General features: G+C 37.6%; 1 protein-coding gene and 1 long non-coding RNA gene across 2 annotated transcripts; both read left to right on the top strand.

Moving 5' to 3' along the window:
* The first annotated feature begins 11,021 nt into the window (after positions 1-11,021).
* Positions 11,022-20,997, top strand: tnfsf10 (TNF superfamily member 10). The gene is made up of 6 exons (XM_028434456.1): positions 11,022-11,635; positions 15,000-15,125; positions 16,774-16,819; positions 16,914-17,030; positions 17,789-18,033; positions 18,670-20,997. Exons 1-6 carry the CDS (start codon positions 11,528-11,530, stop codon positions 18,877-18,879), a joined length of 852 nt encoding a protein of 283 aa, XP_028290257.1. The 5' UTR covers positions 11,022-11,527; the 3' UTR covers positions 18,880-20,997.
* Positions 20,998-22,904: 1,907 nt separating this feature from the next.
* LOC114454499 (uncharacterized) lies at positions 22,905-25,478 on the top strand. Its single transcript, XR_003672547.1, has 5 exons — positions 22,905-23,020; positions 23,502-23,598; positions 23,702-23,760; positions 24,511-24,686; positions 25,309-25,478. It is a non-coding gene; the product is annotated as an uncharacterized LOC114454499 (long non-coding RNA).
* The last annotated feature ends 1,075 nt before the right edge of the window (positions 25,479-26,553 follow it).

Below are 26,553 nucleotides of genomic sequence, written 5' to 3'. Positions count from 1 at the left end.
CAATAATGACAAATGGGGTTTTTTTTTTTTTTTTTTAACTGATCCAGAATCAGTATATTGATCCAGATCCCCACTAAAATTTAGTAGAATTTTCCATTGCCTATGTTCTGTTTGGTTAAAGGGGACATATCATGCTAAATCCACTTTTTTAGCCCTTAAATGCATTTTGTTGTGAATGGTAAATGGACTTGATTTATATAGCACTTTATCCCCACACTGAAGCAGTCCCAAAGTGCTTTACATATCAGCTCATTCACCCAATCACTCTCACATTCACACACCAATGGGACAGGACTGCCATGCAAGGTGCTAGTCAACCACTGGGAGCAACTTAGGGTTCAGTGTCTTGCCCAAGGACACTTCGACACATAGTCAGGTACTGGGATTGAACCCCCAACCTCTCGATCAGAAGACGACCCTCTACCACCTGAGCAACGGTCGCACGGTGTAGAAGTACATAAAAGTTCAAATTAGTCTCTTCAGGTGCTCCGTTGATATTTTTATATTCTGTTTTGGTCATATTTTTCAATCTGTTTTGATTTTTTGATTCTCTATTACGTTTTTTGAACAATAACGTCACAGTATTTGCAGCGGAACTGCCAAATTAGGACATCGACTCCAGGCCCTACACTTCGATCAATCCGCCATTTTTATTTCTCGCTTTTATTTTGTAGTCCAAGCTCAAGGATGCTGAAGTTGCGAGAGGATAAGTCAAAATGTTGGGTTGTTGGATGTAGTAACCCACACGCTTCATTACACCGTCTCCCAGCATCAGAACCTTTTCAAAGTGCCTGGTTGAGTTTTATTTTTCACGGAAATGTACCCACATCTGTGGGTAAGGTCATTTTTGTGTGCGCGAAGCACTTCAAGGATGACTGCTTCAGCAACCTCCGCCAGTATAAAGAAGGATTTGCTGAAAGACTTTGTCTGATTGAGGGTTCAATTCCTTCTATCTTTGGAGACAACGAACAGAGCACTTCGGTAAGCTGTAAATAACGCTAAAAAGTGTGATGATAAGACGTCCCTGTCATTGTTTTGTTAGCATTAGCAGTTGCACCGTCTTCATATGTTAGCGCTGTGTGCTCGTTTTATGGCCTACGTGATTTAATTTAAGTCTAAAGTTTTCATTAGTCATTTCATTTTGCCGTTTTTGTCTTCGAAAAGACTCTATTAAAATGCATTTCGTGACGTTAGCATGGCGCTAGCGTTAGCTCGGCGCTTGTGTTAGCTCACTTGTTAACATCCGTATGAAGACGTTGTTCTGCAGGTTCATCATCTTCATTTTCATCTCGCTCCGCCGCGTCCGACTCTGGCTCGAACATGTAAGGCTGGATGGACAAGTCTTCTGTTGTTGACATTTTGTAAATAATGTGTGAATAAAAAGTTTCTGTGCCGCTACATAATCATATCTCTTCTATCAAACTACAAAAATGGCCGAACAGGGTGGAGTTGAACCGAGTGTCACCTCTGCAACCTGGAGAGGGGGCGGGGTATGAAGTGTCTCATTTCATTTAAAGAGGCGGCACCAAAACGAGTTGCTCTCAGAAGCACATCAGAAAAGGGGTAGAAAAGGGGCCTGTGGAGCTATAATAATGAGGAATTCAGACCCAAGCATTGCAATCCGCTTTATATAGACCACAACTGTATGATTTATATGTAAAAAGGAAGGATTTAAAAGCATGATATGTCTACTTTAAAGTTTTGACGTAATCCTGTCAACAAGTGAAAATATGACCTCGTTGGCAGAGATAATAACTTGATGATGAATCTTTGTGTTCCATGTATTGTCTGAGACATGCTTGAGTTAGCTTAGCATGTAGCGGTGCTGGTTGAACTGGTTAAATTGGTAAAGGGTCAGAGCTATGTTATCAGCTTGACTGATTGGTTCAAATGTCTTTTTGGTCCATTAGAAAAAATCAGTTATCACAATACTTATCACACCTCTATAGTTAAAAGGCAACATTCCTACTTCTTTCCAGAATAAATTATGATTAACGGATGAATTGCCAATTTTAGTGATTGAACTCCATTGTTTTATACGAGTTTTAGTGTATTTTAGCAAACTTAAACTAATCAACCAACATGTTGGTTTTATTTAGTTAACAGCTGGCCACAACCAGTGAGGACCAAAACTATTGTGAGCCTATTTTCAATGTTTTGTATATTATAGAGACATCAGTTTTCATTACTTTGGAGGTTAACATTGTACAAACTCAGCAAATTAGATATGGAGGAGGTGGGGGATTTACCATTGGATGACAAAAGGAGGGGAATCCCCCCATCTCCCCACCCACCCCATCAATAGTTTGACTCATTTATACCAATGCTGCTGCTTCCGAAGTGACAAAGACAACAGGAGTGTGTACACATTAATCCCTGTTTATATATACAGATTATTAAACCAAACACACATAATTTATAAAAAAAACACTATGTGAACACTAATATGTTCCAAGTTGGCCTCCCTCTCTGAGTGAGGGTGAGTCGGCCAAGAAAAACACTCCCTACACGCACGCACACACACACACACACACACACACACACACACACACACACACACACACACTCCTTAGATAGAACACAGAGCCCTGAGCTGAACAATATGTCTAGAAAACACACACTTTGGAATGGTGAGGTAAGACCACCAATGAGCACACTGGAGAACTTTGGGGACTTTCCAAAATTATCCTTGAAATATCCCTTTTTCTTCCTCCTCCTTATGTTGATGTGTGAGCTCATACTGACCACTTAATTAGGCACACCGTACAGGTTTACCTGGAGTTCAGTTATATACAGAGTCAACATGGTTTAATATGTTGTCAAGTACTGTTCAAACCATGATGTGGCAATAAAGTTTGAGTAGGGCTGGGTTAGCTGTTCTGTTCCAATAGGACTCGACACAAATGCTAAACCTATCATATAGGCTTTAGTTTTCTAATAATAATAATAATGAATGATGAAAATTGTCTGTTCATACCATTACTTGGGACGAATGCTCAAGTAGCTAATAGGCTGGTGTATTCAAACTATGACTCAGCAACAATATTATCATAGGTTTTGTTTTACAATGACTCAGCAAAAGTACTCCAGTAGGCTGTGGTGTTCATCCAACATTTAGCAGCAATATCGGTAAAGACTTTAGTGTCCAAACCATGACTGCAACAAAATGGAGTAGTCTTTGGTGGTCTGGCAATGACTCAGCAACAATGCTTGGCTAGGATGTGGTTTAAACGATGACTAGGCAAGTTTGAGTAGGGCTGGGTTAGCTGTTCTCTTCTAACTATGAGTCAACACAAATGATAAACTATGACTCAGCAGCAATCATATCACATGCTTTGGCTTTTAAACAATTACTCAGCAATTATACTATGTACGATGGTCTGTTCAAACCATTATTTGGCACAAAAGCTGAAGTAGATAGTAGGTTGGTGTGTTCAAACCATGACTCAACAACAATACTATCATAGGCTTTGGTTTTCTAACAATGACTCAGCAAAAGTACACCAGTAGGCCATGGTGTTCAATTCAACATTTAGCAACAATATCAGTATGGAGCTATGACTCGAGTTATCGAGTAGGCTGTGGTCGTCTAATATTGACTCAGCAACAATTCTCAGCTCGGCTGTGGTGTTCAAACTATGACTCAGCAATAATACCTGAGCAGTCTTGTGGTGTTCAAAGTATGAGTCTGAGACTATAATCGTGTATGCTTAGTTGTTCAAACTAGGGGTGGGACAAAAAAAAAAAAAACAATGTGATGATAATCATCCTTCAACGCGTGATACAATAATCGCTGGCGCTAAATGTATATATTTCTTTTTTATCGCAATGCATCCTTGTGGGTTTTTCTTGCAATGTGTCAACTATCACAGAAATGCTTCAGCGTTGCGACAGTATTGTATTGCGTATTGTGTGGTGAGTGATGTTATTTCTGGCCCAAGCTTAAACCTTTACTCAGCAACAATACTCAGAGATAGACTGTTGATTGTAAATAGTGGTGCTTTGAGGTCCTGTTGTTTTTCTTTCATCTGGAAACCGTTGTGCTTTCTTCTCTACTTTAATGCTCAGTATTTCTGACATATTTCTAATATCTGGATACAGTATGTGGGTTAAGAACAGGGATGAACTGAATGTGTTGTGAGTATGAACAACATGAGTGAAGAATCTTCAGAAATAAAGTTTGGATGAAGTGCACAGGTCTCCAACACTGTAGGAGCATTACATGTTTACGTTACATCTACAATAGCTTAGAGGCTTTATGATGTGTTAAATGCATTCAACTGTCAAGGTTTGGTTCAAAGTAACTTTTGCTAATCTTGAACTTCATGCAAAGCTTTGAAGGTCCAGACAAGCACTGGAGACTAGACCTCACAAGGAGAACAGGCTTTTAAAAGGTGACAAAGCATGTGTGTGAGCGCTGAGGTGTGAGCACTCACTGCTTCACTTAATTTCAGGAATCAGGAGTTCAGTGAGAAGCTGACGGTTTAAGAAGACACTCCACCACACAGTGTGTGCGCCTGTGTGTGTGTTTGTGTCTGTCTGCGTCTTTTTAAGTGTTTGTGTATGTGTGTTGCGCTAGTTTGTCACTACTTGTTTACACAATGTACTTGCATGTACGCAAAAAAAATCTTGTTAAAATCTAAATCAAAGATTTCTCAACTAGTGGGTAGAACCCAAACGTGCATCATCTGAATATAAAAAAAATAAAATAAAAATGATGTGCTTTTATATTTATTTACCAACAGGTTCAGGAAGGAGTGATTTATTATATCTTCTCTAACGAAGCACTTTTATTACCACTCATAACACTAGGTGGCAGTATTTCAGAACTTCATTTTCTTCAAAATAGAAGTTTATTGGCGTTTACCTTTCCTTATTTTTTTTTAATTCCCTTATTTTTGTATCTTAAATTGTAGATAAGGAACAATATTTAACATACTAAATGTTTTTCTCAGCACAGTCTTGGTTTAATGCAATTTGTTTTCCATGAGTATTTTTTTTTTTTTTTCAAGAATTGCAGAAATTTCCTGAATTGAGTTGGAGAAAGATAATCGAAGGAAGTAATTATTATCATCTACATTTTGTTATTTACTTCAGTTCTGATACGTTACATGTAAGTCACTATTTTTCATGAACATTTTGTAACTTTTCTGATGTTTTCTTCTCTTCTATGCTTTTAATTTTTTTTACCCAAACAGCTTTTTTCAACAAAAACTTCTATTTTTTTTTACATCTTAAAAAAGTGCAAGAGGTCATCGTCTTCAAGCTTCATGTAAGTATCATTTTGTCGAAGAATTAATCTGAAAAACTTCAGTGTTTTAGTTGCTGTTGCTCCAATTTGAAAACTTTCTGGGTTAGGGTTCAAGCACTTTTCAGAGAATCTATAAGAGAATGTCTTTCATTGTGTACATTGTGTTACACGTTAACACAAAAAAATATTTGGAATACTGCTGATGTTAAATGTGTGTTTTCAGTTTCAAGGGTTTACATGCCTTTCTTTTTGAATTTATGTCTCTGTCTGAGTGGATGTTGATGGCAGCTCCACATGACTGATGGAGGGACTTCTAGGAAAAAATAGAATATGTCTACTGTGGGCAGGCGTTAGCTTCAAGGTAACATCACCAGAGATTAAACCTAATAATTTATTTTCGATGAACCTTTGCTGATGATAATCATCAGCAGATACTTTATAAGAGTTTGATAAGACAATTTAAACCAATAAGGGGACCTGACAACATAGCCCCGCCCCTTTAAACTTTGACTCAGCTCAGTCAGCGCAGCTACGTGCTAAGCTAACCCAAACATGTACGATTGGTCGCTACACGCTAAGCTAACCCAAACATGTGGGACTGGTTGCTACTTGCTATACTTACCCAAACATGTGGGATTGGTCGCTATGTGACAAGCTATGCTAACCAAAACGTGTGACTGGCCTCTACGTGCTAGGCTAACCAAAACATGTGGGACCTGTCACTTTGTGCTATGCTAACCCAAAGATGCAAGATTTGTCGCCATGTGCTATGCTTACCAAAACTTGTGGAACTGGTCGTTACGCGCTAAGCTAACCAAAACATGTGACACTGTTGTGGTCGCTACGTACTAAGTTAACGCAAACATGTGGGACTGGTCGCTACGTGCTAAGCTAACCAAACATGTGAGACTGGTCGCTATGTCCTAAGCTAACCCAAACATGTGGGACTGGTTGCTACGTGCTAAGCTACCCAAAACATGTGGGAGTGGTCGCTACGCACTAAGCTAACCCAAAGATGCTGGACTGGTCGCTATGTGCTAAGCTAACCTAAACATGTGGAACTAGTTGCTACTGGGGTTCCTTTCCAGTCTCAGAGGAAGAAGCACATTTATCATCTGAAATACCCACAAATTTAAAGATTCATCCATAATTTTTCTTCTCCCTCGCCTGGAAAGATACTTTAGAAGAAAAACATCTCTTCTTCTATAACAACAATAATAGTAGCAATAGTGGAAGTAAAGTAAGAGACAAAAATTTAATTTTCTTAAAGTAAAATGTCAAAAATACCTTATACCTCAAAATTAAAAAAAAAAATTAAAACTACATTTTCCCCACTGTGGTACTAATAGAGTATTTTCCTGTTTGATCTTATCTTAAATAAAAATAAAAAAAGTGTGTGTGTGTGTGTGTGCGTGTGTGCGTGTGTGTGTGGTTTGCCTCAACTTGTTTGGCTCACACTGCTGGCTAAGCGTCTGCAGCAGCTCCATGATGGCAGTGCAGCCAGAGTGAAACCTAAGCAGGCAGCTGCTCTCCTCTGGGACACACAGGCGAAAGATCCAGATTGAGGCCAGATGTTCCACATGTAGCACCAGTTACACACTGGGCCCGCCTCACTGCACTGCATTGTTCTTAGATAAAGACATGTAGAAATCAACTCAGTTCAGGTAGAAAGCATAATAGTAGAAAAATAGTCGCCTCTCAACTCCACTCCCACCTCACCCAAAACAGCCTCTATGAAAAATTCCAATCCGGTTTCCGTCCCCTCCACAGCCCTGAAACTGCACTCCTCAAAATCACCAATGACCTCCTCATGGCAGCAGGCTCCAGTTTAATCTCCATCCTCATTCTCCATTATCTGAGTTTGGGCTTCAACACCATTTCTCCCCCAATCATTCTCAATAGACTCTCCTCCATTGGTGTCACTCACAACCCCCTCCACTGGTTCCACTCCTACCTCTCAGGCCTCTCTCAGTTCATCCACCTCAAAACCTTCACTTCCCAGCCCTCCCCCGTCACTCCTGGTGTTCCCCAGGGCTCCGTCCTGGGCCCCCTTCTCTTTATCATCCTATCTCTTTTCACTCGGCAATATCTTCAGAAAATTTGGCATTCACTTTCACTGCTTCGCGGATGACACCCAGCTCTATCTGTCCAGTAAACCTGACTCCACTCTCCCCCACCCCCTTCCCTTACCCACTGCCTTTCAGAAATTAATAACTGGTTCACCTCCAACTTCCTCAAACTTAATTCCAATAAGACAGAACTCCTCCTCATTAGAACCACATCCATCCTTTCCAAAGCTAACTCTTTCTCCCTCACCATTGACAGCTCCACCGTGTCCCCCTCTTCTCAGGTCAAGAGTCTGGGTGTCATCCTCGACAGCTCTCTATCATTTCATTGCCACATCAATAACATAACCCGATCTGCATACTTCCACCTGTGTAACATCAACCTTCTTCGCCCCTCTCTCACTCCTCACTCTACTGCCATCCTGGTTCACAGCCTTGTCACTTCCTGGATAGATTTTTGCAACTCAGTCCTTTTCGGTGTCTCTCTCAAATCCCTCCATAAACTCCAACTGGTCTAGAACCCATCATCGGCGGAACCCCCTCCTCTGACCACATCAACCCTGTCTTCCAGCAGCTCAACTGGCTTCCATTGAAGTTTAGAATCAACTTCAAAATCCTCCTCTACTCTTTCAAGACCATCCACAACCTCTCCCCCCACCTGCCTGACCTCCTTCATCTTGTCATTCCCTCTCACTCCCTCAGGTCTTCATCCTCCGTCTACCTCACTGTACCCACTGCTCGCCTCAGTACCATGGGGTGCTGGGCTTTCAGTCTCCTTAGTCTTCCCAGCTGCTGCTGCTGGTTGTTTTCTGAAGTTAAATCAATTAAATATGTTTAGATCTTCCAATGAACCCCTGCAGTGTTTTAAAGTATAAGGTGATCATTGACAGTTAAAGTGGGCCATTTGCTCTGAGGTCATTGCATAAACGCGCTCCATTTGGTCATAAAACAAGGAGTTTCTTCTCTGACACACAAAATCCTTGAGCAGCCGTGATGAGTGACAAATGCACATAACGGTTTGAATAAAAGATGAAGACATAACTCCAGTGAGAGAAAACATATTTCCATTCCTTTTCTTCGCTCAGGAAATCATCTCCAGAAACTTTTTGCTCCAGTATCAGATAATAATATAATATAATAATACGTTTTGTTTAAAGATGCCTTTCAAGGTACCCAAGGTCACCGTACAGAAAAACAGGTTAAAAACAGTTGAGAACAACAAAAAACACAAAGAAAAACTAAGGTGGACAATAATGGCAGTTCAGTGGAATAATGTCGAGGGGTGAGTGAATCTGCGTTTTGGAGGTCAGGAGGGAGTGAGTTCCAGAGCCATGGTGATGAGGCGCGCAGAGGGGACACTGAGGTGGATGGAAGAGGATGATCTGAGTGAGCGAGAGGGCGTGGCAATGTGGAAGAGGTTGGAGAGGTACGGAGGAGAGATTGTGGATGGCCTTAAAAGTGAGTAGAAGCATTTTGTAATGTATGCGATGTGATATGGGTAACCAGATAAACCAGGATTAACATCTGAAATCTCATCCAGACCTGGATCTAATCCAGACAACACAATGGTGTTAGAAACACACAGTTTCATTATCACCACCAAACAAAGTGATTGTAACTATTACTTTATCCCATCTGGGAAAATGGTACATTTGTGCAAAATGAGGCCTGTGAGTTATAGGCCGGAAAGGGGCGGAGATAGAGATTTCATCATGGCTTGCAGAAAGAAATGCAATTTCACAGAATTGTTGGTTCTAACTTAAATTTTAAGTAAAAAATGAAAGAAAAACCCCTAAAAACACAAACTCATTTATATTATGTCTATTTTAGGGGTAAGGGATCAAAATCATTACTTGTATGTCCAAAGCACAACCTTTCCATAAGTTGTAATACTCATTTCCACTTTTTATTAATTTTTTCCCCAACTCGTCGATACAAAATTCTTCGTTTTCAATTTTAATTTGCTTTGAATTTTGTTTAGTTGTTTAAAATTTTGTAATTAATCAAATTCTCTACATTGCTGCTGGCATAATGAATGTGACCACTAGATGGTGCCAAACTGCCTTTCCTCTATGAAATCCAGCCCATGTAAATATATAGTTGATTACCATTAAGCCCAGTTTCATACCATTCCAAATAAAAAAGCAGAATCATATGATTACTAAGTAAAGACTGATTTATGAACCTGTTGACCTTGTATGATGAGGAGAACATTGAGAACATATTTTAAGCCTGGATGGACTGACACAGATTTATGACTTGATGAGGTTCAGGCCTCTGAGAGATGTTTTATTTACAGCTTTCTATTGTGTAACAGAATGAAATCTCCTCAAACTGACTGAACTCCTCAGAGAGAAACACTTAACATCGTCTACGTGAGGATTTCTCATAAACATGATTGGATCTCACAATTACATTTGTTTCTCAATATTCACTTTTTTGTATCACATAATCAGGACTTTTTACTTTAAATAAAGAACTTTTGGATTTCATAAACACTTTTTTTTCCTCATTATCGCGACTATCAATTAAGTATGATTTTTGTATCTTATACCTTTGACTTTAATTTGTAAATATACTTTTCGTGTCTCCGAAATATTACTTTTTTTTTACCTTGAAATTAAGACATTTGTATCACATACCTGAGACTTTTATCTTAGAATTATGTCTGGTAACGCTTGACTTAAAGTTTTATACACAAAGGCTCACTTTACGATTTCTTTATTATTGCATTACGACTGTCATTAGCATGAATAAGGTGTCATGAAGTCTGTTAAGTGTTGGTTGTTACCCTAATTCTAACCCTTTGTTACCCTAACCCAAACCCTACCTAACCCACTAGATCTCTCCATCTTACCCAAAAAATGCTAACATACAGTAGCTCCAAAGGTGTCATGGGAACGACACTTAATGACAGCCTTCATGACACCTTATTCATGCTTCATGGCGTAATTTCAGGCTTATTTATAAAACTTCAAGTAAAGTGTTACCTTATGTCTTTTGTTTATCAAGAGTTTTTCATGGATGGCCAAATGAGGTTGTGTTTGAAGGTGGAACGTCAGGGACATTTAGGTTTGTTGTGAAATGTGTAGAGTAATAACTATTGTTTTCATATATTTTGGCTTTTAGCAAAGACACTGTAGGGAGTTGAACCCCATCTATTCCGATTAAAGCATTTATGAAAATCCTTGCATTTATAGAGAGATCATTTATTAACGGTATCATTGCAGTCCAAACAAATCCGACGTCACACACCCTTGAACCAAGCAGCAGCCATGCGCATGTTCCGCTACAACAGACACTGTTGAAGTAGGACTGATGACATCATCGTCACTGTAGAGGTAGGACCAGTGTTCCAATATTCTATTGTTCTAATATTCCAATGTTCCAAAATGGGTTGGGCTCTCCAGTGATTGGCTATGGCGTGCACGTGGCTACGGTGTGCAGTGATTGGCTAGATAGGAGCAATGTTCTAATGTTCTAACTGATCACATCATTACTGTAGGGCTAGGACTGATGACGTCATCACTGAGACCGTTGACTCAGGAGGTGGGGCGTGGGTGTGGGGCGTCCAAACAAATCCGACATTGCACCCCCTTGAACCAAGCAGCAGCCATGTTGAAACTCACAGGTCTGTCCCCGAACCACATAAATATTTGAGGAACACACACTCAGACAGACAGAGATTCCTTGCTTTATAGATAGATAGATAGATAGATAGATAGATAGATAGATGATGTTTTATTTTGTAATATGTAACTTTATTTGGTGACCTATCTATCTCACTATAAGGATTTAGTTCTTCAAATGAAAGTTAATTTTTAAACTCATATTCATCATTTTTGTATCTTTATGAGCTTTTAATCTCAACCATCTTGTAAATGTAGTTGTATCTCATAGATTTGACTTTTTCTATTTCATCATCTTGATTTCGTGTGTAAATATGAGGTCTTGTGTGGCTGTATTTTCATTGTTTCAGTGGGTTTCCTCCCACAGAGTCAGACTGGTAGAGAAATGCAGATCTACAGCGATAGCAGCTCACAATAAACCCTAGAAGTCGGTATCAGTGTTTTTACAGCGCCTCCTCCTTCTGCTGCTGCTGCTGCTGTTGGGAGGGCTCAGATCTCTCCCATTGTTCTTTTCCTGGACGTGTGGGAACAGCGCGGCCTGGCACGGCGCTGGTTCGGGTTGCGGACGGCGGGCGGCCGTCATGACGAGCTCCGGGCCGAGGATGGGCGTCCTGCTGCTGGTGGCGGTGCTGCTGCAGAGCCTGGTGGTCGCCATCACCGTCTTGCGCTTCGTCACGGCGCTCAACTCGGTAAGCAGCCGCACGCGCACGGGCGGTTTTACGCACCGCTGCGCGTTTACGCACCGCACGCTCTGCGGATATGAGCGCAAATCCCGCACAATGCGCGCACATTTCCTGCCTCAAGGCTCCAAACTGTCATAGAATGCATGTGTCTAAACTTAGAGAAAAACTTCTTACAAACTTTATGAAAACAGTGATATTGAACAACAAACATTCCAACAGAAAACAACGTGTAAACAAGAAGTATCGGGACAAACACATATTAAGGCAATAAACTGAAACACAGGCGCAAAGTGGAGTAGTGGTTAGTACTAGTATGTTCAAGCCCTGGGTCCTTTCTGTGTGGAGTTTGCATGTTCTCCCCGTGCTGCATGGGTTTTCTCCAGGTCCTGCTTTCTCTCATGTTTTTAGGTTGATTGAAGTCTCTAAATTGCCCGTAGGAGTGAATGAGTGAGTGGTTGTCTGTCTGTGTTGCCCTGTGATGGACTGGCGCCCTGTCCAGGGTGTACCCCCGCCCAGCGCCCTATGAGAGTCGGAGATTGGCACCGGCAGACCCTCGCGACCCTGATAAACAGGAATAAGCGGGTCTGAAAATGGATGGATGGATAAAACAGAAACAAGCGAATATAGAACTAAGCTGGGAAACGTGCATTGTTTAAAACAAATACGTTTTGAAAACAAAGAAAATGCAGCAACGCTTTACAAACAAACACATTTAAAAACAAAACTACAAGCAAATAAACCGACTGAAATAACATGAATACAAACAAACAAACTCACAAAACAGAAAAAATATCATATAGTAAAGCTTTACAAACAAGCATATTTAACAACAATGAAACTAAGTCCAACAAGCAAACATTTTAAAAAGAAACAAAAAACCCCAAACTGAAACAAAAAGCATTGACAATAAGAGAATAACTATTTAAACAACAAACAAAAAAACAGAAACAAACAAAGTCGTAAACAATCAAACACACTCTGAGGCAGTTAGTGAGCTGATGGAGGAAAACAAACCACTGCAGGCACCAAAGAAAAAGAAAAGAGCAGCAGTAAACATGTGGGTTGTATCAGTTCAACTGGTGACCGTTACACCTGGTGACTCGACACAGGCTGTCATGTTGTCATTTAGGGGGTATACTACGAAGCAAGATTACCTCTTATCGTGCTAACTTCCGGGATTTAATCAGTGTGCGCTGTCCTACAAAGCTTGCTAACGTCATACAGCTAAATCACTATGGTAACAGGCTGAATGACTAACCTGCTCAGCACCAGGTTTTGTTCTGGCTAGGATCTTAGTGTGTACTAAAGCCCTGCCTCCTGACCAATCAGCTCTCTTAGAAAACGACCTGCCCATTGTTAGAAGATCCTGGTTGGTGCAGATCTGACAGCTGCGTTTAGGAAAGAAAGAGTATTAATGATAAATGCAATCCTTTCATTTACTAATGACATCCTTTAGGAAAGACATAGATTTATATCTGATGGACAGATCTACAGTCAGCTGATGAAGCCTGTGTCTACGTATGCGCGGATGGGTGAAGTCATTAATTAATTCATTAGTTCATTCATACGCTAAAGTGAGGCTGACAGCATCAGCTGGAACGTACTACAGTGAAAAAATGTGTTCTCATCCCAGTGTGTGTGATAAATACATCTACCTGCATAGAAAAACATGTGTGCTGTAATAAAGGGAAACTGATCAGAGTGCTGTCCGTTTATCATCCAATGGATTAATATCATAAATAATCTCACGCTTTTACACATTGACAGTGTCAGCAGCTTCCTGTCTGTGTTCTTTCATTCCTGGCTTTTCTGTAACAAGTGTTGTTTTTGGTCTGAATTATGGATTTTAATTATTCATCATTTTAAACTTAAGCAACATGGTCGGGACCAATTTATGAAGTGGATCAGATCTGAGCGAGTATGAAAGCTCCGCCTCCTGGGGTGCGCTGCACTAACAGTGTTGCTCTTTGCTGTCATCCTGGGTTCAAATTCATTTTACTTGTTTAAGATGATGAGCTGTTCCTCCATGGTCCCTCTGCCAGTTTTCTCCATTGTAATGATTGGTCAGACGCGGCAATCTCCACCGCTTTATGTACCAAAGCTGAAAACACTTGGCTTAAATTAGCGTGTTGTTATCGCCCTTTGTTGGGCAGCTTCTCTCTGACAGGGAATGTTTGGTTAGGTGAAGCCCGCTAACAGAGATTAATTCATGATATAATTATATAGCTTCGTAGCATAGGCCCTAAGTGTTTTCATTAATCTGAACTAATTTATTACTCACAATGAAACTAGGCTTCAGATGACAGCTTCACATTCATCTACACTTTCTAGAACAATTGTCCTTAAAATCAGTCACAAGCTAACATGATAGAATAAGTTTAATATTTTCCTGCTCCTAAAAATGCACGAGGACGGCTGGACACATTTGAACATTTAAGAATGTTTCCGTGATTTTGGTGACTGTGCGCTAAGGATCACGTCGTTTTTTCAGCACACACACACACACACACACACACACACAGTATGCTGATTGGCCTAGGAGGCGGGACAATAACAACACAAACCACACCTTCAACAAATTTTTTGACCAATCGCAATTGGAAACAATTCTCAAGAACATGAAGAGACAAAGAAAACGAGAAGGAACTTTGTTTTCATGAAGTTTGTAAGAAATATTCAAATCATCATCAGGAGGAAAAGAGTGACATGGACCTCAGACCTCACATGAGATGTAGCATCATTATCGTCAGAAATAAAAGATTAGACACTCTTTAGAAAGTGCAGAGAGAATATCCTTATACATTCATTCTCTCATGGCACCAACATCATCTAAGGAAATGCAATAATTGGAAGTAAGGAAAGTGTTTCAGTGTGATTTTACCAACTGTTCACTGCATTCAAATTTTATTATAAAAAATTCAATTTTGAAAAAAATTTTTTTTTTTGGTTAAAGAAGTAAATTGTTTTAGAATTTTTTTATTTTTATTTTTTTTATATAAATTTGATTAAAATGAACGTTTTGTTAAAGAAAAAAGTTACATATTATTATAAATTATAGATAAATTAAAAATATAACGCTTTAATTACGTAAGATAATGGTTACAATTTTGCAGTTTAGTAGTTTAAAGTTGGAGTAAATCAATAAATAAATAATATATAATTATTGTGAAAGATGTGTTTTTTAAAGCTGTGTTCTTTTTTTTTTATCAAAAGCAAAATATAAATAGTTTTTTTTTAGAAAAAAAATACATAAGGAATTTTTAATGTAGAATTCTTGTCAAAATGTAGAATTTTCTCCCCTCAAACAAAGCTGATGAATGTATTTATGAATCTATTTATGATGCTTCTCTACTTCCTCAAACCTCCACAGATGAAGGAAACCTTCGCCAGGAGCAGCGTTTCCTGTCTGACCGGCACCGACCTGCAGAGTGTCACCGCCGTACGAGGAGATCCGTGCTGGCCAATCACACAGCAGCTCCACCTGCTCATCGAGAAGGTGAAGTAAACACATAGATGTATAAGGATTAGGTCTACTCCTAAATGTACAAACATTAACTAAATATTTGTTTGGATTAGAAAGTCACAAACCCTTTAGTTCCTCAAATGAGATTGGTAATCCTAACGCACACAGTGTGTGTGTGTGTGGGGCAGGTGTACACATTCCTGAGCTGATTAAACTTCACAGGATCACATCTCGGCCTCTGAAGGAGCTCATTGTGTGTCACAGACAGGGCCCTCCGATCATTCCAGCATTTCCGTCTCGCTAATGTCCGCAGGAAGCCCTCAATAATGACCGCAGCCATTATCCAATCACCACTCAGATAGTTCCTCCTCACTGTAGATCTGTTCATATCAAGTTTTACCTCCTGAAGCGTCACCAAATTAACCCTTTAGCCTGATTATGACTAGATCTAGATCTGTTTGGGCTCATTCACAATCCAACTGTAGCTCCATTTTAACTCAGTGACGTACAGTAATGAACAGACAGCTTCCATCAAGACCAACTCTAAGCCATTTAATGTGCCTAATGGACATATGTCAAACTCAAGGCCCGGGTGCCAAATCCGACCCTTTAGAGCAGTGGTTCCCAAACGCTAGTGTGCTGTGAGGCAAGTCTGTGTGTGCCGTGGGATTTTGTGACTACACAAAAATAATTTTTTTTTAAATTTACTACAGAGGCAAACTCTATATCTCAATTATTTTTTAAATATTTCACGAGTAATATAGTTGTCTATGTCACATTTTATTTGGCATTAGTAAATAATTATGCACATTTTACAGATATTGTACGTGATATGAGTGATGACACGTGTTATAAAGACTTTTTTATGTGCCTTCATATTTATACTTGTCCTTTGGTGGGCACAAAAATTTTGGGAACCACTGCTTTATAGCAGTGTTTCTCAAATGGGGGTATGCTATGGCATTAGGGAGGTAGTTGAGAGAGTGGAAAATTACCAAATGAAAGCATTAAAATATGGGGTTTATTTTGAATTGAAAATGATAATCATAATAATGATGATGAAATTGATTGAAGATACAGTCGGTCTTGGTCCCACAACAGGTGGAAGATGACCAGAAATGATCAAAACGATAGAAATACATCTATTTATGGTTTCATTCCACTTATTTTTTAAATGAGATTCCTTAAAACGTCTGTTATCACTCATTAATTCCATCATTGTACTCTATAGTTGTTTTTTCATAGTGTTCTGAGCAAAATGTTGTAGTCGGACAAAGGAGGTACTAGGAAAAATTATAGAAAAAAACATGAAACATTTTGTAAATGACCAACTATTTCAGTTGTACATATCTTTGACCCTCCAAATCCAAATATACGAATAAAACCCACAATATTTGCAGAAAGAAGCCCACCTAAGCTCTAACCGGTCCATATTTGGCCCCTGAACTAAAATTAGTTTGACACCCCTGGCCTAATGGCGAAGGAAGCATACTTGTACCCAGAGGGTCACTGGTTTGAGCCCCACTGTGGGTCATAGCTATGGGCCCTTTACCCCAGATCAAGCTCTTAACTCTAACTCCTACTAACTGCTCCTTGGTGCTGCAGCCTCCTCCTTGTGCAAACTGAACAGGCAAAAGTAAAGAAGATTATTTATGCATTTCTCTGTGTCTCTGCTCCTCAGTCGCTGTCTCAGCGTTATCAGAGGCAGATTTCATCAGCAGTGAGAGGTGAACATCCACACTGATACACACTGCACTGAGTTCATGATGCCCATCCCTCAGTGCAGCTCGTAACTTCTTCTTTTTTTCTTCTCCTGCTCAGACGAGGTTTCCCGGGTGCTGCCCTCACTAGTGATGGATGATCGAACATCAGCTCGCCCCAAAGTGGCCGCCCACGTCACCGGCAGCTTCCTGTCCAAAGGGGAGCACGTGGAGGGAGGTGAGTCTCAATAATTTACTATTAATACATACAGTAAACAAAAAGGAATTTAAAATTAAACATCTATAAAACAGGAAATGCTAATATATTTGTTTAGATATTTTTTTCATACACATTTTTTATATTATTGATAATTAAAATTCAAACCAAATTAGTCACAAATTAGTCATTTATGACCCTACAAACATTATAATTTTAACCCTTTTTAAAAAGAAATCAGGTTTGCTTTGGAATATAACTTATTTTAAAGTATTTGTTATAATACTTAATTTAAAATTAAGCACTGAAAATGACAATAAAAAAACCTTTAACCTTAATTTAAAATTAAGATAAAAGAAATAGAAATCTAAAATATATTCAGTATCATTTTTAAAATTTGGATTATGACTGTAGAGAGAATAGAACAGAAATAAAAAAACAGATTAAAATCTACTTTTTAAATGTTTTTTTTCTTAAATATATAATTTGTAATTAATTCTACTGACTTTTGTCATCAAATTTTTATTTTTTGTTATTGACTATTGCAAAATGTGCTTTTATTTTGGAATTTTTTATTTGATGTCGTTCTGTTTTGTCTAGTTTTGATACTTTAACTTTCTCCTCAATTTTTTTATTTATTTGCTTTAAAAGGTACAGATTTTTTTGAAAATAAAATAAAATATTTAAAAAACATATTTGATATTTAAAAGTTCATTAAATATATAATAAACACATAAAATAATAAAAACAAAAAGTGACTTTTCAATGCGTCCTCTCAGCTCGGGTTTGGGCCGGGCGCAGAGTGCAGGGGGAGAAGATCTCGTGGTGGGAGGGTCAGAAAGGTCTGGCCTTCCTGCAGGACGTGCAGCTGCTGGACGGGGAGCTAGTGGTTCCTCGACCAGGACTTTATTACGTTTACGCGCAGACGTACTTCAGACACAGCCACGCCCAGGACGAGGAGGAGGAGGAGGGCGAGGAGAGAGGGGAGCGTGGGCGGCCACTGCTGCAGTACGTCTACAAAAAGGTCAGTATGTGTCAGAAACCTATCGAAAGCTCAATGGAACCACACCTCAGCAACCTGCGGCGCTTTAGTGAGGCTGGTGCCAAATTACATGTATTAGTTCTTGCCCATTACTGGCATAGAATTCTATAAATCATGGTTAAATAAATACTTTTTCAATGAGAGCATTCAGAAATATAATTGCAAATGTCACAAATGCTACAATGCTGGTGTCAAATTACATGGGTTTGATGCTTCTTGCTAAGAGACTCAGACTTTTTATTAAAGTATTTCAAATAGATTTATTTGAAAAAGAAACCGATAGAAATTAACTTCTAGAAGACATAGGCATTTACATCTTATCGCAATTTTTAAGTCAATAAGACATAATTTAAAGAAGCTGGTGTCAAATTACATCCACGGGATTCCGGATGAATTGGTTCTTTGAAAACTGATGAACAACTTCTACAGATGTTACACACAGTGTTTCAATAGATTTTTGAAAGATATAAAGACAAACATGATAAAATATAAAGTCACTGACATCTCCATGCTCCAGGTGTCAAATTACAAGAACGTGGTTCTTTATGCCTGATTTTCAGCAGCGTGTTCCAGTCTTTGTTATCAGTATTGTTTTGCGTTTTTTCCGATCTGAACCAGGTGACGTCCTACCCAGTTCCAATTCTGCTGATGAAGACAAGTCGTACCTCCTGCTGGTCCCGGGGATCCCAATTCTCCCTGCACTCTGCCCACCAGGGGGGGCTGTTCCCACTGGGCGCTGGCGACCGGCTCTTTGTCACCGTGACCAACGCCACCGCTGTGGACACGGACGAGAAGAGCAGCTTCTTTGGAGCGTTTCTCATCAGCTAAAGAGCAAAAGTTCCACTTTTTAATCTGAGGACGACGAAAACCAAAAGACGCTAAAGAACCGGGAAGCGTTCCAGAGGGATTTTTTCTTTCTTTTACGTGCAGACTGGAATGGACGCAGATTCTTGTCCATTTTAAAGACAAAAACATTCAACAAATAAACTTTAAATTCAGACTTTTCTTAGGATTTAGTTCAATTTATGCGAGAAAACAAACAAAAAACGAACTAAACCTCTATTTCCAAAATACTGTTAGTCGGTCAGCCCTTACTTTTCTCAGCATCTAACAAAAATAACAATAAAGTGACCCAGTCGTGCCTTTATATCTGTAACTGTATCTGACGTTAGATACATTGGTCCTCATTCATCAACCACTGGTATGTTCAGATTTGAGCGTACAAATTTTATATTTATCAATTTTGTCGTCAGTGTACGCTACGATCAGATCTCACGTCAGGTATGGCCTTCTTACAGTACTTCACTGGGGGCTTTATGGAGGAAATATGACCTCATTCATGCTTTTAAATGTCTATAGTGTTGCAGTAAGCGGTAATGTGATAAATAATAGGTGAAATTGGCTGAAGAAACACAGACAAAAGACAACATTTAGTCATTTTTAAGGCTTTTTTTTAAGCGTTTTGATTGTTAATTTCTTTTAATATGATATTTATTGCCTAAAACGTGCGGACCGAGGTTGATAAAAATGTCATATCCGTATGTCTCCAGTACCTCTGTTGGGAAGTTGCTTGCAACGCACACAGGGGGGCAGACGTCACCTGCTCAGTATCTGATCCTCTTCCGCAAGGTTGATAAATGAGGGCCAACGCGTCTTTTGTCACTGTGATGTCAGTGATGCTGTAATACAAACAATAAAGTGAATTCCCGTTTATCACGACGATGCGTTTCAGGATACATGAAATTCATGATCGACTGCCCGTAGATGTTATATTCTTACATGTTAAGCCCTACAAAACCCTCTGACCTGGTTTGAGCAGATTTAAACATATTAAAACACTTTTGAAGGAGGAAGCAGCCATTGTAGCTACTATTAGCTCAAGTGAATGACCCACGTGTTGCAACGACAATAAGTAGCTGTAGTAGCTAAGCTAATCAGAGTCATAAGTATCAAAAAAATCTGGTATACACAAAGTAAATGTATGATCAAATTTTTGCAGTGCCTAAACTCTCCACAATGTGGTAGTATTGTAGCACTTCACAATTATGATGTTTTATTTATCCTTTTAAAATGATTATGGATGAGAGAAAAACATATGAAAGTGTAGGAAAGGATACGAGTGAGTATTTCTAATTGATTTTCATCTAAGTTTGATCACTTTTGTTGTTTAAATCACAAACTGATTTCTGCAGTGCAAAGGGAGTCCACAAGAGCGTGAGGTTGTTGAGTTTTCTGTCACCTACAGCAAAAAAAGAAAAATGAAACTACTATTGATTCCACTGAAGAAGAAAAAACTTTCATTAGAAATGTTTTTTTAAATGTTGAAATGCGTGTTGAATAATCTGGTGTAAATATTTTTTTTGTGTTTATCTCGTAGCTTTTATATTTTTCTATCAAGATTTTTTTTTTAAATCCGTCTGAAAACTCATAAACTGATGAAAGTCAAAACTGTTGAATTTCATCACCTGAAAGAGAGGTTTTACAGCCTATATGACTGAATGAGGCTGGTGTCAAATTACATGTGTGTAATACTATAGACTAATGCCTTATGGCTTTTGAGTGTTATTGAAAGTTGAAAAGTAAATGAAAATGTAAAAATAATGCGTGTTTTATGAAGTTGACCGGTGTCAAATTACATGTGCTGTATTCTGCAAGATTTTAAAATATGTGTTTGTTTTTTCTCTGAGTTTGTATTTTTCTTTACCTATTCTTAGGTTTGTTAAATGTCAAATTTTAAAATGTTTTCAATTTCATTACATTTTAAAAATCACGTTTAATCATTAAATTATGCTGGTGTTACATTACACATGTGCTATGCTTCACTCTAACTAATAGTTCCAGACTTTTGACAGTATATCTGAATATATGATTTTTTTTTTTACAGCTTTTTAAATCACGATTTTTTTTTTTTTTGATCTAAATAAACGAGGCTGGTGTCAAACTACACATTCTGTGTACTGCACGTTTTTGGGACACTTAATATTTATTCATCTTATTTTATTATAAGTCGTACAGCTTTTTAAACATATTTCCTTGATCAATACTTTTAAAATTCTGTTAAATGAGGCTAAATTACACACCATCACGTTGCATGCTGGACGTTGCAAGCTTTTAATTAAAAAGTGGTATTTAAACCATTTTTGTGACACATTATTATTTAATTAGTTGATTTGGATTCAATTTGACATATTCTTAATTAGATCAAAGCATTCCAATCTTTAATTTATTTATTTAACCTATTTAGTTTTAGTTATTTTATTCTAGGTACTTTATTTTATTTTAGTTATCTTTTTTTACACATGCTGTGTAAAACGCTGTTTTTTGTTTTTGTTTTGCAAGTTTTTAAAAAATAAAAATAAAAACACTTTTGTAAAACTTTTTATTTGTTTAGCATTTTTGATTTGAGTTTAGTCATTTTCTAAGGACTCGCTTGTGGGATTCGTCCAGATGTTTTTTTGCAGATGTTTTGCAGAACTTCGCATCATGTTGTGTTGCACTAACAACAGATGTGATTCTATTCATCATTCCCCAATAGGTTTGTGGATTTCTGGTCTTTCCTCTTTTGTTTATCATCGTGTTAGTTCAGAAAATGTGTCAATGCACAATAATATTTTTTAAATATATATAGTTATAGAGAAATTCCTGAGCACTTGCTTATGCCTTCCCCCACCAGAGGGCGCTATAGCAAACCTAATTTATGGATTTGCAGTCACTTTCAGGACCTACGCATGCGCGAGAGGCTATGCAGTAAAGGCTTTTGCTTCTCTCTGCTGGTAAAAAAACAATACTGCATTTTTTAAAATTTTATTTATTTAAAACACCGGAAATTGAGCTTTTTTTTATTTTTTATTTTTATTAATTTTTGCTTTATTTTATTTGATTTACTTTACTTTGATTTTATTTAGTTTACTTTGGTTTTTATAATGCTTTATTTCTGTTTGTTTGATTTAAAATTTATTGCATTTAAATCTTTATTTTTTAACGTATTTTTATTTTATGTTATTTCGTTTTATTTGTTTTTTATTTTGTTTAATTTAACTTTATTTTATTTGTTTTTGATTTACTTTATTTCATTTTGATTTAGTTTGATTTTATTTTACTTTTATTTCAATTTATTTAATAATAGCATATATTAGTTTATTTGCACGAGGCTTAATACATATAGCCTTACCTCTGATTGTGGGTGATTAATAGATTGTTTTTTTTTTGTTATTTTTAATGTGTTAATGATTTCTCACCCTCGAGCCTTAGCCTTATTTAAATTTTATTATATATATATATATATATATATATATATATATATATATATATATATATATATATTGTGGGAGAGACTTCCTGTTTGATACCAAATGTAAATGTTGCAGATTAGGGTCCTAATACTGTAGTGTGGTACTTTATTTTGTAATTTTCTGTGATTGTCAGTAGATGGCGATGTGATTATAGATGACAGGAGGGAGTAGAGTCCACACGCAGTATTTCCGTCACTGTAGGAATTAAGTTTATTTTTTAGTTTTCTTTTCTTTTCTTTTCTTTTTTTAATCTTTTTATTTACAGAATAAAATAACAAAACAGGATTCCAGTAACCCATCCTACCCCAACCACTCCCAATACATTTATAACACAATCCCAACCACGATCATCCACACATTCATAGTGTTGTGACAGGAAAGCAAAATATATATATATATATATATATATAATAAAAAGGAGCACAAGTAAACAAAAATGTATAACATTACAGAATGAAAAATAAAATAAAATCAAAAATACTAATCAAAAATCAATAAGCAAAATACAACACAATTACCAAAACATTTATAACTATAGAGTTTGATTTTGGGTCTCTGTAGGTGCAAGAAGAACAGAACTGTTATCATGACCACGCCCACAGACCTGGCAACCTGCATCCCTTCAACCTCTCTAAGGAGCTTTCTCACGTCTACACAGGGCGACCTTTGACCCTTGGGTAACTACAGGATCATTGTCACTCATTGTGCATGTGGTAGTTGGGCTATTAAAAGCGTATTTCCAGAGACAGCTGCACAGCTTACAGTAATTACTCGGAGGCAGAATCCCAAAAAATGACAAATGATGGGAATGTGAATAAAGAAATTAGCCACAGCTGGACACAGTCATTGTGAGTTATCACTCATAAACAGAGCTGATTGTTTTAATCCTGTTTGTGGGGAATGTGAAAACACTTTGTTCTACTGTCCTTGTCATTTTTAATATTATCCTCATTTTCAAGTTATAATCAGAACATAGGAGTTAGTGGCTTATCTTAAAACGGTAGCAGACATATACCTATTGTCCCACAAAACAACCTAAAACTTGGATTGTCAAGGTCAAAACAACATTGTTAATCTTTGGTTTTGGGGTTTTATTATATGTTAAATCGACTGAATTTGTACATGGAGATGCACATATTTTAATATTCTTTTTCCCAGTATTCGTGAAAGAAATGACCTCAACATATGAGCCCGCTCTAGCTTTAGGCCTCACCAACAGGAACGGCTTCTCCGTTGAGAGCTGCAAGCTCAGCAGGTAATTTTTTGGCTTTTCAAAGTAAATCAGACAGAACAGATCAATAGCTCTCTCTATTATTTGCCTGACCTTTGCCTGCTCTGTTTTCTGTCTAATTCTGCAGACCCAAGGTGAACTATCCCGCGACCTGCCACCTATAGGCTGTTAAAGACAATCAGAAAAGTGAGTTTTTCTATTAACTTCACTTATAGTCACTGTCATTGTTACAAACGCCATAGGCTTTGGTAATGTTGACTGCAAAAATTTGCATCAATGCATTGTTTCTGCTTCGGGTTTCTGCTTCATTTTTTCTGCAGTACCATATATGAACTACTGGGTGCAGTGTCGCTTCACCTTTTACATTGTGAAGAAGAGTTGCACAACAGAAGAAGAACCAACCTAAAGCCTCAAAAGTTTGGGACCATTTCACTGAAAACTTTTACAACTCACCTGAGGTAGATATACATTTTGTACAATCACTGTTTTTTTTATGGCACTTAAAATATTTGTATATCATGTAAATTATACTGAGAATTTTTTTATTCTCTGCACAAACTCTGCGTGTATGACAAACACTCAAGTTTTTAAAACTCCAGTAAATAAAGACATTATCACGCTGAAAGTTCTGGTACAGCATTTTCAAAACAGATGGCAGGGTTTCTCAAACTGCGGTCCATAGACCACTAGGTGATCCGGAAGGTGTAATTAATTATAAATATTTCAGAGGTTTGTACCTGTAAAACTGTCCTTAAGATGTAATTTATGTGAGAACAGAATCCTTAAAAATCCAGAAGAACAAATGCTGATAAATTAATTAAAGTTAGCAGGAAATGACAAGTGTAAAATAGAAATATGTACACAAAACCTGCTGAGGGAAATGATCCATTACGACCATTCTTAGTCTAACCATTGATCCTTCTTCCTGCTGAACAGACCATCCCTTCTCGGACCAGATGATCGGAGCGCCTCGTTCCTGTCTCCATTGAATATCAGAGCTTTCATCGTTGGAGAGTGGGTCGATTCGGCAAGAGAAGCTTAAGAGAATGAGGAAACGCAGCAAACCACTGACATTCAACACCTTCTCAGTTGTGGCGCTCCAGGAAAAAGACGTGAGTCTGTCCTGACAGCCTTGATGTCCTCAGGTGTCTTTGTCCCTTTGCTCATTCAATGTAAAGAATACCAGCGATGAAAATGAATTAAAACATTTTTGATTCTAGCTTAGTAGTGCATAATAAAGGATATCTCATCTCATAATGATTGCATTCATGTAAAATTATGAAAAAGTGGAAAACACCAAAATTCAGAGGTAAGGCTAAAGTAAGGCCTAAAAATGGTAAAACTTTGATTTTTTTTCTTCTTCACAAGGTAATGCTATCATTAAAAACATAATGCACACACTTAAACAGGGGTGAGAATGCAGTAAATCAGCGAAAATTACGTAAATGTTAAAAACGCCAAAATTCTGAGGTAATAAAAATGGAAAAAAGAGTTAATACTATCATAAGACCCTAAATACTATTTGAAATATAATGCACACACTTAAACTGGGGCAAACACACTGTAAATCAAGAAAAATCACAAAAATGTTAAAAACACCAAAAATTGGAGATAAGGCATAAAAATGGAAACAAGTTGCATTTTTAAAAAAATGAGGTAATCCTATCATAAGACCCTATTAGAAATATATTGCAAAGTTTATTATTTGTGCTCCTGTTTTTTGTTTGCTGCCAGGTTCATGTTTCTGTGACAGAGTGAGTCGTCCTCCACATGGAAGAGCTTGGTGACGCTTCAGGGATGGCTGCCAGCGGCAGGAGTGGTGGGCATCCCGGATTGGCTGATGATGACGTCACCACGATCAAAATGCAGCCCTGCTGTCAGTTCGGGGTTCACCAACCTTGGCAGCAGCAGCATTGATTTTGGTCCGATTAGAAAACCGTGCATTAGAAAACTGTGCATTTGTGATCTCCATTTATTGATTATTATTTTGGTTAAGCTTGTCACCTGTATAAACAGTGCACTTTATTTCTCTGCTTTTACATAGAAATCAGACTTTTTCTTAGTATTTCTTTGTTTGTTGTAGTTTTAAATGTGTGTTATTTGTTGAAACCCGTTGTTTGGGATTTTTGGAGACAGAGTTTAATTTATGTTACTTTTTTATGTTGGGCCCTGGAACTCCTTGACTAGGGCAGAACAAGACCCTACATACGATTAGAAAAATGATCCATACACTTAAACTGGGGTGAGAATGCAGTAAGTCAAGAAAATTGACAAAATTCAGAAGAAAGGCTATATAGTAAGGCATAAAAATGGAAAAAAAAGATTTTTTGTTGTTGTTTTTTTAATGATTCAATCAAAAGACCCATAATACTATTTGAAAAATAATGCACACTTAAACTATGGTGAGAATGCAGTAAGTCATTGAAAAAGACAAAAATGTAAAAAACACCAAAAGTCAGAGGTAAGGCATAGAATAAAAAAAAACGAGTTAAAACCATAATTAGACTATTGTAAATATAATTCACACACTTAAAAGAGGCTGAGGGAGCAGTAAGGCACAAAAAATGGCAAAAATTGAAAAATTAACCAAACGTTGGAAGTAAGGTTATAGTAAGGCATTAGGTCAAAAAATTTCACCTCCAAATAAATTGAATTAAGACAATAATAAGAACCTAAAAACTACTAAAAATAACGCAAATACTTAAACTGGACTAAGAATAGTGTAAGGCACAAAAAAAGAATCACCCAAAATCAAAAGTAAGGCTATAAAAAAGGCATTTTTTTTCAAAAATTTCAAAAAGAAAAAAAATTATTGAGTTAGGACCATCATCAGACCCTAAAAACTACTGCAAATATAATGCACATACTTAAACAGGGCGAAGAAAGTGGTAAGGCACAAAAAATGACCCAAAATCAAAAGTAAGGCTATAACAAGGCATATTTTTTCAAAACATTTCAAAAAAATAAAGTGAGTTAGGA

Source organism: Gouania willdenowi, chromosome 20, assembly GCF_900634775.1.
Source record: "Gouania willdenowi chromosome 20, fGouWil2.1, whole genome shotgun sequence".
Taxonomy (NCBI): Eukaryota; Metazoa; Chordata; class Actinopteri; order Blenniiformes; family Gobiesocidae; genus Gouania; species Gouania willdenowi.
This window is presented reverse-complemented; position numbering and strand designations above follow the sequence as displayed.

What these genes read in the sequence shown, in the direction of transcription:
- tnfsf10 (XM_028434456.1), top strand. Translation starts at nt 11,528, where the DNA reads ATGACGAGCTCCGGGCCGAGGATGGGCGTCCTGCTGCTGGTGGCGGTG. An exon ending in GATTTCATCAGCAGTGAGAG is followed by an intron (nt 16,820 to 16,913) that starts GTGAACATCCAC and finishes TCTCCTGCTCAG; the next exon opens with ACGAGGTTTCCCGGGTGCTG. An exon ending in TGCAGTACGTCTACAAAAAG is followed by an intron (nt 18,034 to 18,669) that starts GTCAGTATGTGT and finishes GATCTGAACCAG; the next exon opens with GTGACGTCCTACCCAGTTCC.